The sequence below is a fragment of the Manacus candei genome, unplaced genomic scaffold (assembly GCF_025592945.1).
Source record: "Manacus candei isolate 608988 ecotype Guabito, Panama unplaced genomic scaffold, ASM2559294v1 h1tg000008l, whole genome shotgun sequence".
In the NCBI taxonomy this organism is placed as follows: domain Eukaryota; kingdom Metazoa; phylum Chordata; class Aves; order Passeriformes; family Pipridae; genus Manacus; species Manacus candei.
Genome location: NW_026138056.1, coordinates 10,311,740 through 10,324,611, shown reverse-complemented (window position 1 = coordinate 10,324,611; position 12,872 = coordinate 10,311,740). Strand labels below are relative to the sequence as shown.

The 12,872-nt window shown below is 42.4% G+C and overlaps 1 protein-coding gene across 4 annotated transcripts in view; it reads left to right on the top strand.

Moving 5' to 3' along the window:
- The first annotated feature begins 5,637 nt into the window (after positions 1–5,637).
- ESCO1 (establishment of sister chromatid cohesion N-acetyltransferase 1) overlaps positions 5,638–12,872 on the top strand; it is a 32,121-nt gene continuing 24,886 nt past the window's right edge. For 3 of the 4 annotated variants that reach the window (XR_007901522.1, XM_051775160.1, XM_051775149.1), the window contains exons 1-6: positions 5,639–5,760; positions 8,062–8,163; positions 8,307–8,505; positions 9,067–10,438; positions 11,091–11,202; positions 12,377–12,440. Coding sequence is in view for 2 of the 4 variants with exons in the window: in XM_051775160.1 (XP_051631120.1) it covers positions 8,309–8,505; positions 9,067–10,438; positions 11,091–11,202; positions 12,377–12,440 (1,745 nt within the window). In the remaining 2 variants the exon portion in view is untranslated. Of the gene's footprint in view, positions 5,761–8,061; positions 8,164–8,306; positions 8,506–9,066; positions 10,439–11,090; positions 11,203–12,376; positions 12,441–12,872 lie in introns of all 4 variants that reach the window. The other variant, XR_007901527.1, reaches the window with a different exon arrangement.

Below are 12,872 nucleotides of genomic sequence, written 5' to 3'. Positions count from 1 at the left end.
TAGAGATTGTCTAGTTCAACCCTCCTGCTTGAAACAGGACATACTACAAAAGTGCTCCAGAACATCCACCTCTTCTCACTTTGCCTTTGGAGTCAACGTATGGTACTGTTCTTTTTATCTGTGAGGCCTTCAGTCATCCAAGAGCCACCTGTGATCTCAGCTGTCTTAGTACCAGATCATAAAGAGCAAAGTTTTAAGGCGTAATTTATTATATCCTCTCTTGGCAAAAAAAAAAGAGAGAACTGAAAATTTAAAATAGCAAAATATGGTCCTATGATTATATACAGAGAAACTAACCCATGGCATATATTTCACACTGAACAGAAGAATAAATGCTCTTTTTAGAAACCCAGACACATAACAGAAGAGTTTAAAAGACTTAGCAGAAAGGGCCTTGGAGGACAGTCTACAACTCCACAGGAGCTGATGTCAAGAAAATGCCAATAAAGCAGCAGTGACTCCAGGCGGGTCAACATGGTCCGGTCAATGTGGCACTGAGTGTCACCCTTCAGACATTAACATGCTGACTGTTGCAGGATGCAGTCACTCTGAGGCCTAGACTCACCATTCCCCTAAAAAAAATTCTCACATTCAGCATGTGAGCAAAGCGGACAAGTTTTTTTCCCGCCTCTCTGCAAAAAGAAAAACACTAAAACAAAATGAGCTATTCAAATTCCACACACTCCCCATTTTGAATATGGCCCCTCTGCTTTCTCAGCTAAATGCTCTGTAAAGCTCTTTAACTCCAGGCAGTCAGGGCACCCTCCAATCCCTATTGTCCCACGTGCTGTCTACATAGAAATTTCAGAGGGGAACTGCCTCTTCCCCTACAACTCCTATAGCTACCTGGCTCATGCCAATGACTCCTACCTGCCAGGAAGAGGACTTTTAGTGTACATATGGTGCTCATGAGCAAGCACACCATACCTCTCCCCAAGCCTCTTCTGCTCAACACATCATTACCTTGAGGAAAAAAAAGGAAACATTTGTTCCCTAAGTCATCACGTTGCTGTCACACTCAGGCACCCTTCAACCTGTGCCACTTGCTACAGTTCTCATCCCTGGATGCCAGCTGGTCAAAAAACGCTTAGAATGCTCAAGGCAATGAATAAGAAAGAGAAATGTATAAAAGAGCCCAAGAGACTCCCCTGGGGCCTTGCCACTGACCTCCAGCATACATGCTGGATCCCCCCACAACGGGTTAGTGGTGGTTCTTGACAGCCAGCAAAATAACTCCTGCAGCCAATCTGCTGTGAAATATCTCAGCCATGTTTCTACTTTTTTGGGGGGGTTGTTGGTTTTTTTTTTTCCCTGGTTTGGAGGATTTTTTTTTTCATTTTCATTCCAACAGAAGAAAAGGAAAAATCTACCAAACAGACAGCGGTTCTCCATTGGCAAACATCTCTTCCTCTGAGGGATCCAATTTTCCTGTCTCATTCTTTCTGCTGGAGATGCAAAAATCAGCCTCTCCCTTCTTCCTGGATGATGATAGAGGGACTTTTTGAATCTGCTGAAGGGAGGGAAATAAGGGCCCTATGCTGTTTCAGCTGCTCCTCCAGTTCTTTAAAGGTTCTATATATGTAGTGATTAGAAACCCACTGGTTTAAATGAGCTTCCCATGTGGCCTTACCTCACCTGTCTGAGGCACTCTGAGGCACTGGCAGTGCTTGCAAGGTTAATTACCGGTGAAAGGTTTAAGCAGCTACTGCCCCTTGGTTGTCTGTCACTGCTTCCTTGCTCAGATGAGATGTCTGATAAGCAATAGGGCAGGCTGGGAGTGTGTTCACATGTCAAATGGGGCTCCAAGATCTGTGTGCTAGCAGGACCGCTGGGATTTAGTTTGGGATCAAGAGCTCAATCCCGTAATTCTGCAGCCTGCCCTAAGGCTGCAGTTCCACAAGCAGCTGTCAATGTTAACAGCACCCTCCTGCCAAAAGGAGAAGGCTTGCTCTTCCTCCTCCCCTGCCTTTTCTTATCCTCCCAGATTCCAGTCATATGGTCCTCAGCCTTTCTTACTGTGGCAGAATATGATTCAGTTTTTCCACTGGGTTATTTTTTTTTTGTTAGCTCAGTAAGTTAAATTTGCTTGTCTATGGGAGTCCCTGAGGTACTAGATGAAGGCTGGCATGAGGTAAGAAGCTAGAGAAAACTGCTGAGAGTGGGGAAAGAAAGTGGAGAAAATAGTGGGAGAGACTTCCCCTTTCTGGAGACAGTCATCTCCCGAAGCCATAGTGCAACATGGCACTCTCTGCAATTAGTGGGGATGATCCATGTATCAGCTGAGTTATTACTCATGTGAAAAAAGGCCTAACTTAGAAGCAAGTATTTTTCACTTAGCTGCAGACAAGAGGCACTCCAGCAGTATTACAGCACTGGTAAATTAAAAAGAGGCAAAATTAACAAAAAATCCTTTTGGAGTTAAATCTGTCCTATCCACATACTCCACCTATGTGAATGCAGTTTCTCCTCCCAGTTCTGCAGCAAATTTGTGCCCGAGCACTCCTGTTCATATTCACCACAACTTCCGAGGACAGTAAATTCCTGTTGTTTCTTTCAGCAAAGTGACATTTGCTAGCAAGTTCACACTGACATCAGTGCTTCAAAATGCTGCCACCTTCTGTGGAAAACTGGAAATTTACTGGTATTCTATCCCATGGACTGAATTTTTCCAAATTTCAGAATTTAATGCTTTATAAGAATGCCTGCTGCTTTACTACTTCCCTGCTGCACAGCAAATTACTATTTCGTGGAAGGATGTGAGAAAATCTAGGTTTACTTGCTTCATGTTCCTAAGAAAGAGGGATGGGAAAACATCATGTTAAATTTATAAAGTTAATGATAACATAAAGAAATGCTTTTATCATCCTCCAGGAAATTTACAGGCATCCTAGTGATTAAAATACCCTTCATCTGGAAAGGATTCTGTTGGTTACTGTAGGAGAGCAGGAGACCACATGTTGCTGCCTTCATTGTAAAGTCACAGCAGATTATCATGCATTAAAGAGGAGCTGCTACAGGGAGTTATAAATAACATCTCCTCCTATCAGCTTTTTAAAAAAACTGCAGCTGCTGAAAATTTCCATTTGTCCAGTACAAACTGTGCTTCAATGAAGTCTGTCCAGGACTTAGCAAGCAGGCTGTTCCTTGTTTCAGTTAACAAAGAGACAAAAAACTTTACATGCAGAACAAAGTATCTCCAGGTCATTAGCTCTATACAAACAAATTTATGCTATTCAGAAAACTTGACAGCAATTTCCAACAATTAATCCCATGAATGTGATGGCTACAGAAATCACTAAAACATTTAGAAATGATAAAATATATATTATAAAAATAACCCCATTTTAAAGTCTTCAAGCATTAACAAACGAATATTTACAGAACCAAGTGCTAAAATACTTGTGTGGTCTTGTTAGATCAACAAACTGTAACCAGAAAGCTGTACAGGAAATCAGAGGTCTCTGAGAGAAACCTTGTCACCTACTACCATTCAAAACCTTTTCTTCTACCATCTTCTACGGTTGTTGGATGAGGTTCATCACGCTGTTCTCCAGTCGTTCTGACACAGGGGTGTATACACATCACTATGTGAATTCATGATCAAATAAACTGAAACTGTGCCTATATTGGCAAGTAGAACATACTGCTGGGAGAGGATATGCACAGCAAAGCTGCTGAATACTGAGATCCTGACGTGCATACTATATGCATTTCAGGTAGGACCTACCTCAGGTTAGCCCTAGCCTAGTGCTAACAGATGGAGCGCACTAAGTATGCATGAGGCATTCATCTTCTGATCACTCCCACTTGTCATGCAGGGTCTTGGAGTGTTCATTACGGATTCCTTTTGAAGGAAACCAAACTGACAGTTACATCCCCAGAACATACACAACATCTTCCAACCCTAGCAGTCACTGCATCCACAGGACTAGACTAAAGCTGGTCTGGACTGACACATCAGTGGTGTGGATGTTGGATCCTCAGTTCCCCCTCTCTTGTTCAGAACTTCTCTTATTTGCCAATGTAGACACAGGCTCAGACACTGAAACAACCTGAGGCAAAGAAGCCACAACATAACATTAGTTGAGGTATAAGCACCTTACCAGTGTAGCAAGGACTGAAATATCCCAGACCATGGCAAAAATCACAAATACATGGTCATGCCATAGAATGAGTTATAAAACACTGTGCAGAATACACAGAATAAAACTAGCTAGCTGGCACCTGCAAGGTTACTGCTGAACTTAGGAAAGCAAAACAAGCTGGACAAGTGGACTCAAAAAGGCAGCTCAGTGAGCAAATTCAGTGCTCTGGAGATAGAAGTGGATGCGGCACAGGACCAAGACACACCCAACAATCATCTTTAGGCTCCAAGACACAGACAAGCGTCTGTCCTGCTTTTACAACCAAGAGACACATGCTGTCACTGTTCTGCACCTATGTCAAAGGAGCTGACTGCTGTCTGCATACCTAACACACAGCTGAGCAGCAGGAATTCCTCAGTAACCCCAGAATGTATCTGCATCTTTTAAGTTTCCAAAGGTCATGTTAGAGAAGATCACTTCCAGTACAGCACCAAACCTATTTCAGAGGCATTTCCAAACATACTTGTGAGAAGGGGCCTGCAGGAAATGCTGGCTAAGGAAATGCTGCTGCGAGGACACACTGCTGCAACACCACCAGGGACTTGGGGAGACTCAGAATCACAGAAGGGGTCAGATTGGAAAGGACCACAGTGGGTCATCTGGTCCAACCTCTGTGATCAAGCACAGTCATCCCAAAGCACATTGCACAGAATTGCGCCCAGACAGTTCTGGAATATTTCCAGTGAGGGAAACTCCACAGCTTCTCTGGCCAAACTGTTCCAGTGCCTGTTCTCTCGCACAGTAAAGTTCTTCCGCATATTCAGGTGGAACTTCCTGTGCATCAGTTCCTGCCCGTTGCCTCTTGTCTTATTGACTGGCACCACGGAGAAGAGCCTGGCTCCATCCTCTTGGCACCGCCTCTTTAGATATTTATACACACTGATGAGGTCCCCTCTCAGTCGACTTTTCACTTTGCATTTCGCTGTTGCCACCGAAGTCACTTTGTTCCCGCTGGCCCCACAGCATGCGGCGCCGCTTTCTCTCCTCGTTTTTGGCAGGCGGAGAGGGAAGTGCCAGGGGACGAGCCTGGGACAGCCCATCCGGGCGCACGGCGGTCCGAGCGGGCTGAGCCGCCGGGATATCGCCGCCCGGGGGGAAGCTTTTAAGTATCATCCCGTTCCAACTCCGTGCCATGGGCAAGAACACCTCCCACTAGACCAGGCTGTTCAGAGCCCCATCTAGCCCGGCCTTGAACACTTCCAGGGATGCGGCAACCTGTTCCAGTGCCTCACCTCCCCTCACAGTAAAGAATTTCTTCCTAATACCTAATCTAAACCTACTTTCAGTTTGAAGCCATTCCCCCTTGTCCTGCCAGTAAATGCTGTTGTCTGTATCCCCCAGCCCTTGGATGCATTTTTTAATTAGCACTGTCTCCGGATTCCTTGCTTAACATTCCCATATGGCAGAGACGCCCTCACACAGGCGGCCGCGCAGGCGCAGACCGCGCCGCTTGCCCCCTCCCCGTTCCGATTCCCGCCGGAAGATGCCCCGTCCCCGCCGGGAGGTTGGGCCGGCGGCGGGCGGGACGGGGCGGTGCCGCGGCGGTGCCCGGCTGTGGGCGGTTCGAGGTTCGGGCTCGCCGCCTCCGCCGGCACGTCTCTGACACCCCCGCGAGGTAAGCGCCCGCCGGGAACCCGGGGAGCGGGTGAGGAAGTTGGGCCACCCCGCCCCGCCCCTCCCGCTTCCCGGTGGCTCCCGTGGCCCCCGGGCCCCCCGCGCCCGGTGCCCCCCGCGCCCCCGCCCGGGACCGAGAGCCCGGCGGCGGCTCTTCCCCAGGCCTGCCCGCCGCTGCCACGGGGGAAGCGGGCCGGCCGTGCCCTGTCGCCGGAGGGAGCCGGGGGGGGGCGCCCAGCGGCGTCCGGCACCATCCTGGCACCATCCCGGCACCATCCCGGTACCCCCGCCCTACCCTGGCGGCGCTGGCCGTGGGAGCTCCTGGCCGGGGCTACGGTCTCCCCGCCAGGCCCTGCCCCAGGAGGGTGTCACGGCGGGGCACTGGGGCGGGTGACACCGGGCCACGCTTGGAGGCCTTCCCTTCCTTTCCCTTGCCGTCCCCCCGAGTTCTGCCTTGGCCGTCAGCCGGGACGGCTCAGGTGCGAGACCCCCGCACCCTGTCCAGCAGGCGGGCATCCATCCTCAGCCCCTGCCGTCAGGACTGGAGGATGTGGGACTCGCGTTTCTCTGGCTTTGTTTTTTTTCTTCTCTACTTCTTGCACCAAAATCTTTGGTCGTGTTCTAGTTCGTTCCTGCATTTCTGGGTCTTCCCTTCTTTCCATGATCTGACTTTTACTAGAGGGCGACTACTCCAGGGCAGAGACTACCAGTTCTGGAATGTCTGGAAAAGACTTTGCTCTGTTGTGCAAAGTATTAGTAGGAAAGAAATTGCTGTTGAAGAGCTCTGTGGGAGGAGAGTGTATTTGTCAGTGTCCTCAGAAGCAATGTCGATGAGGGAAGGATTGTACTTTCTGGTTTGTACTTGAAAGTCTTTCCCGAGTGTGCCATGTCATGTGTTTGAGAGCTCCGTATATTTCTGGAAAAAAGCCAAGAAAGTCCAGGTATATACAGTACGTGTCATGGTGTTCTCAAATTCCGAGAGTCTCTAGAAGACCAGAGGCTTATTCAGCAACTAGAGCTGTTATTTCCATGATAAGTGGCCATGCCGCAGCTCTGACGGACTGGCTTTGACTACTGGAAACCTGTAGACTTGTGAGGTGTCATGGACCTCATGAGCTATTAGAATTTAGGCACACAAATTATGTTACCTGCTCCTCAGGGACAAATGTGGAAATAGCACCATGAAAAGTGCTAGCAGAGATTTACTCCCTGGATAGAAATAAAAAGTATGTCTTAAATATGAGTTGCTTGTTACGCAGCTTCTTTAAAGGTCGGCAGACAGCACCGGTGTCTGGAATCTGAGTTTTTGTCAGTTTTTTAATGAAAATTATCAGTTTTGCATGGTTAGTTATGCATTTCATAAATGAGCAGATAAATGCAAATGAGGTTAAGGAGAATTTAAAGCCTAAAGAAAAGAAGTGCAGCTGTTTACTTTTTCCTTTTGGATAATGAATAATTATTGAAAGGAGCTGAATGTAAGTATCTTTCAAATTGTTAGAGAAAGACATACATTTGTCAATACTGGAAGTCGTACTGTAGTTGTAATGAACTGAAAGTATCTGGTCTGTGTTATGCAACTGGTAACTCGAAGTTCCTGTTTGACCTTAATAGTTTGTCAGATTTAACATCAGGTCAGTTCAGATTTGAAAAGCAGTATAGTTCTGCTGCAGAAATATTTCTTTGTCAGTCTGTCAGTGACAAAAATTAATACGTAATCCTTGATTGAAAAAGGTAATGTAGAAGTTCTCATGAAGACATGGGCTTTAACTACCCAAGGCAAATGTCTCAAATAATGCTGCTTTCTACATTTTCCATCTCTGATTTGTAGCTTAAGTCATATTAGAAGGAACAGTTATAGATGGTTGCTGATGTCTGTGAAGTTCTGTTGTAGCAGCCACAAAACGTAGTAGAGTCTAATGGATTTATTCACTGTTGCTGTGAGGCACAGGATGGACAGTGGGCCCATTTTTTTGTTGGTTGTGAAAGACAGCAGCATACTGTTTTCTGGAAAAAGGTGAAAGGCTGAGAAACTTCCTTTCGAATGGTGCTGTTATCTGCCACCTTTCGAAAGGTAAAAAGAGTAATGCTTAAGACAGCAAAATGGTGAAATTGTTGGGTATGGAAAGAAAAAATAAAATTTGTATGTTGTTTTTTGAATGTTTCTTAGTTTGTTTTTTAATTCCATATCAAAGAAACTTTAAAGCTAAGCATTGTCTGCAGGGATGGAAGAAGGTGAGAATTCAGAGTCTGAGGAGGAAATTAATAAAGTGTTTACTGCATAAACATTTTTTATTTTTCATAGGTGGCATGAAACATCTTGTTTGTAAGCATATGCATAAGGAATGCTCTTGGCACACCTTGATAAGTTACTTTGGCCTAAACATCTATTGCTTCTTTTAAAAACGTAAGTAAAATAAGTGTAATATGATTTGAGATTTGCTTTCTGATCACAGTAAGCATGATCTGCCTATAGAAGGAAAAGTGAATATATGAAAGTGAAAAGTTACAACTTTTGACAAAGACTCTGAAAGCTGTTGTGTTTTACAGAAATGGCAGCTCAGAAAAGGAAGTCTACGTTAGTAGAGCCTTCTGCTAAACGTCCAAAGCTGGACAAGAACAGCAAACAGTCATCAGCAAAGAAGGAAAAGGAGGTGTCAGATACAAAACATGGCTCAAATAAGTCAAAGCCTAATCAGTGTGCAGTGCAGGAGAAAACTGTCCTCAAAACCTCTGTCAAATCAAACAGGTCAGTGACAAAAAACTATGTAATCGTTCTAGGTTATCTTCATAGGTTACATTGGTGCACAAAAAATCTAAGTGGAGGGAATCTGAGTTAAAGATACAGCTAAATAGTTAAATAGTACTAGTAGGGAGATCAGACTTAAATCTTCAAGTATGCTGTCTGCTATGTAATCTTTCTCTGGAACCCTGTAAGTGTCTTGAAATCCAGAAAGACTTCCTTGAAAAAAGTTTCTGAAGTGAAAATTAAGCTAATGCTTCCTTTGAAAGCCACAAGTGTCAACTATTAAAAACTGCTAGAGATGTTAAAAAGCATTCATCTGGGGTTCATAGTTCAGTCTTGCCATGCATAAAAAGCATTAAGGGTACACTTGAGAGTAACCAAGTAGAAGCGAACTCTTTTTAGAATGATTCCAGAGAAAATTCCTCTAAAAGTATTGAGGATGTAAGATCTAGTGTTTTAAGAAAGAAAATAAAAAATAAGGCAGAAGTTAGTAGGAATGAAAAGAATCTTATAACAAATTCTACTTTCTGAATGCTGAAAAAAATAATTATTTGAATCTTTCAGTGATAACACCAATGAACCTGAACTAGGAACGCGCATGACTACAAGATCGTCAGCATTCAACTCAGATAATAAGACAATACCTGGCAAAACAGTCCAGCAGCAGCAGCCTAAATCTGCAAAAAATAAGGAGGCATGCCAGAAAAAATCTGTGCAAGAAGCTCCTAAGTCAAAATGCATAATTGCACCAAATGAGCCAGTAATGAGGAGATCACAGAGACTGCAGCAGTTAACACATGTACATGTTCCAGCAAGATCCCTGCGCAACAGAGAAGTTAAAGAAGAAAAAGCTTTGGAAGTTAAGCACAGTAGCCAAGCAAAAAGAAACAGTCACAGTGTTCCAGCAAAAGCACTTAAATCTGCTGGAGAGAAAACAGAACAGAAAAACACAAAGATAAAGCCAAAAAATACTAATGAGAATAAAGAAATACATGTAGAGGTGACCAGCTCTCTGAAGGAGAAGAAGTGTAAAGCAGACAATAAAAAGGGTAATTCCAATAGCTTTCAACGCAATCTTCAAGGGTCCTCATTATGTCCTGACGAGAGTCTTGAGGAAGTTAAGAAAGACCAAACAGGGTCTGTATCTCCTAATCCTAGCAACACAAAGAAAGTGGAAACTGATTCTCTTAAGCCAAATTCTAAGACAGTATCTAAGGAAAAGCAACAAACGCATCAGAACATAAAACCCAATACAAAACCAAAAATTACTTCACAGCCATCTGTAAGTGAAACGAGTGCGGCTGATCAACCAGAGAACGATGTGAAATCCAAAAGGGTGAGCATCCTCGAACTGTGTGAAGAAATTGCAGGTGAGATTGAGTCAGATACAGTAGAAGTGAAAAAAGATTCCCCTAATGCTGAGGATAGCAAAACAGAAGAAAAGCAGGATGACCTGCAGTTACAACAAAGTGAAGTGCTTACTCAGAAAGAACCTAGTCAAAGTACTCAGTGCAAACGTTTTTTCCCTAGCAAAAAAGGAATGCCTGTCAAATGTACTCTGAATGGTAGAAATAACTCCTCAAACAAAAACTCTAAATGGACCAAAATTAAGTTGCTGAAAGCTAGTAATATGAAGCAAAGCAACTCAAATTCTGCAAATGCTCCCAAGATTGCTTTCTTAAAAGATTTCCCTGAAGTTTCAGAGGCAAGTCAAATAGCTACAGAAGCAGAGCTTTCGAAGGCACAAAGCAAGCTGTCAGCAAGACTCTCTGAGAATGAAAATACAACTTGTGTGCAGGAGAAATCAGATCCTTCAGCTGAAAGAGCTGGAGTTAAAGAAGTGACATTAGAAACAAAACAGCCCACGAGGAAAGGTGCAGAAAATGGTTTGTTGCCTAATTTGACAAAACATATATGTGAGCCAAGACCAGATGAGGTAAGTTATTTTAATTATGGTGTATGGTGGGAGGGTGTTCTAAATCTGTTGTGTTTTCTGAGAATCCTGTGTTCAGAAACTTTATTTTAACAATGACTTTATTTTACGGTAACTTAAAATTTTCAAATGTATTAAAGATTTACTGTTGTGTTGTCATAGGTAGGATAATAGCAAGCTGAAAAATGATCAATTCCACACTCCTAAATTCTGTTGTTAGCTAGATGTTGATCAGTAAAATTTTCTGCTAGAGCCAGAGACTGTACAGATTGATATGTATACTTTTTCATGACTTAAGCTTCCATAGCTATTCTGTTCTAGAAATGTGTATTAAAGGAACATTGTTTCCCTCTCATTTCCTTATCTGAATGAGCTTCTATTAAAATTTAAGATTTTAAGGAGAGCTGTGTTCTAGAGGAAGTATTTTACAAGCTTATATATAAAATGAAAAAGATTTTTTTTAAAATTAGTTCTACAAACCTCAGTGTGGAGTAGCCAATCAGTTGCATTTTGTCTGCTTAAAATAATGTAGGAATCAGAAAACTGGTGCTGTATTCAAGATGTTAATACTTAGTTAAATTAGTGATTTTGTTAATAGGTTAAAGGCCTTAAATAATTTGGTTTTTTTTTATTTCACATTTCCTGTTTTGTTTAGAACTTTCGATTACATTTGGAATCAAGTCCAGAAAGTTCTCCAGTAAAGTGTGTTACAGCTCCTACACCACCAAAACAAGTTAAAAAAGAACCCAGAGAAAGTGAACCTCAAGGTAACTGTTTACTAGTAATTTCTCCACTTCTTTTGACCAGTTCTATGGGAAGCATAAGCCTTTTTTTAAGAGAAGCATTTCACACAGTAAGGTACAGCTGGCGCAGAACTAAACTTCTGGAGTTGGAACTGTTCACCAGGGTTTTTGTATAGTTTTGTGTCACACCCAAGGCCACTTGAGCAGCACCAAAATATTCTTTCATCTCTGGGCTGTGAAGTGGGAGAGAGAGGGGACACCCAAGCAAATTCTTTCCTTTTCCATGTAATAAAGCAGTAGAACTTAAAATAAAATTTCCGTATTTCAGTTGACTTCTCTTGGCTTGTTTTTTTTTTTTTAATTCTCTGTTCTGGTTCCTATGAATAAGTATCTGCATTTCTTTCTTCTAAATTGTTCTACTTGATCTTGACCAAATTACTAATTGAGTAATCACTCTCTTGTTTTTATTACATAGTCTTCAGCACATGAATGCAGTTTGTCAAAGCTTATGATGAGTATAACGTGACTATTTTGACTGAAGTACATTTGACTAAGAAATATTATCAATGGATCACTAACCTGTCTCTTCATTAACTTTTTTGTTCTGTTTCTAGTGTTGGTAGGGTTGTTTTGGGGTTTTGTTTTAGTTTTGTTTTTTAGTCTGAACCTTATTTTGAGTGCGCTGTTTAACTATTTAGCTTTACTAAATAGTTAATTTGGGGGGTTTTTTCTGCTGTTGTAGGATACTTTTGAAGGGCAGAATAATATACTTGTTCTCTTAGAGAATGTAAAAAGTATTTTTTCCTTCATTTGCAATTGCTGGTTGTTTCTTTTCCTTAAGTGCTATAGAACGTGCCTCAGATGGGGACATGATTCTAATACTATACATGGAGCTATTTATGTGTGTGTCAGTATAAACATATTTAAACTCCTATGTAGTTTCACTCTTGGCTTTGTTTAGCTGCTGGCAAACTGCTCTGCAGAACTGCTCTGGAAATGTTGAAGAAAATCATATTTTTTTGAAGTATTGTGGAGAAATATCTGAAGACTGCCTCAGGGTTGAATCTTTTTTTATTGGCCACGAACAAATTGCAGCATTGTCTTGAATATGTTTTTTGCAAATCCCTATTTGTGTAGCTTGAATTTCCTTTGCAACTAAGAACTTTATAATGAAGTTATAATCTTTGATTAATTGTAGATTTGGCTCCCACGCAGTTGACGCAAACTTCATCTACAAATCAAACTTCTGAAACTGAGAACAGGTATAGTATTTCATGCATTATGAAATTACAGTAACCTTCCATAGAGTTACGAGAGGATTTATTATAAGACTAACTGTTGTCTCCCAGGCTCAGTTTTCAGTTTCAAGTGACTTGTCCTTTGTAAAAACAGACTTTCATTTTGCCCCGTAGTTAAGGAATGTTTTTGTTTTGCTAAGAAAATCATTAAACAAGATATTTTTAACTGGACATTTATTTTTAAAAGTATTATTTAAGAGTTGGGAAAACATTTATCGTGGTCTCTTCCTTAAATCACATAACCAGAGAGTATGGGAAGGGTTTACCACATGATTTTCACTTACATCCGGAGGAGTTTTCTTATCCTTAAATTATAGGAGTCTGTGAAATCATGTGAAATCTTCTTAGGTGGTGAAGAGGGGATTTAATTTGGAATTGTTTTGTGATTGCTGTGAA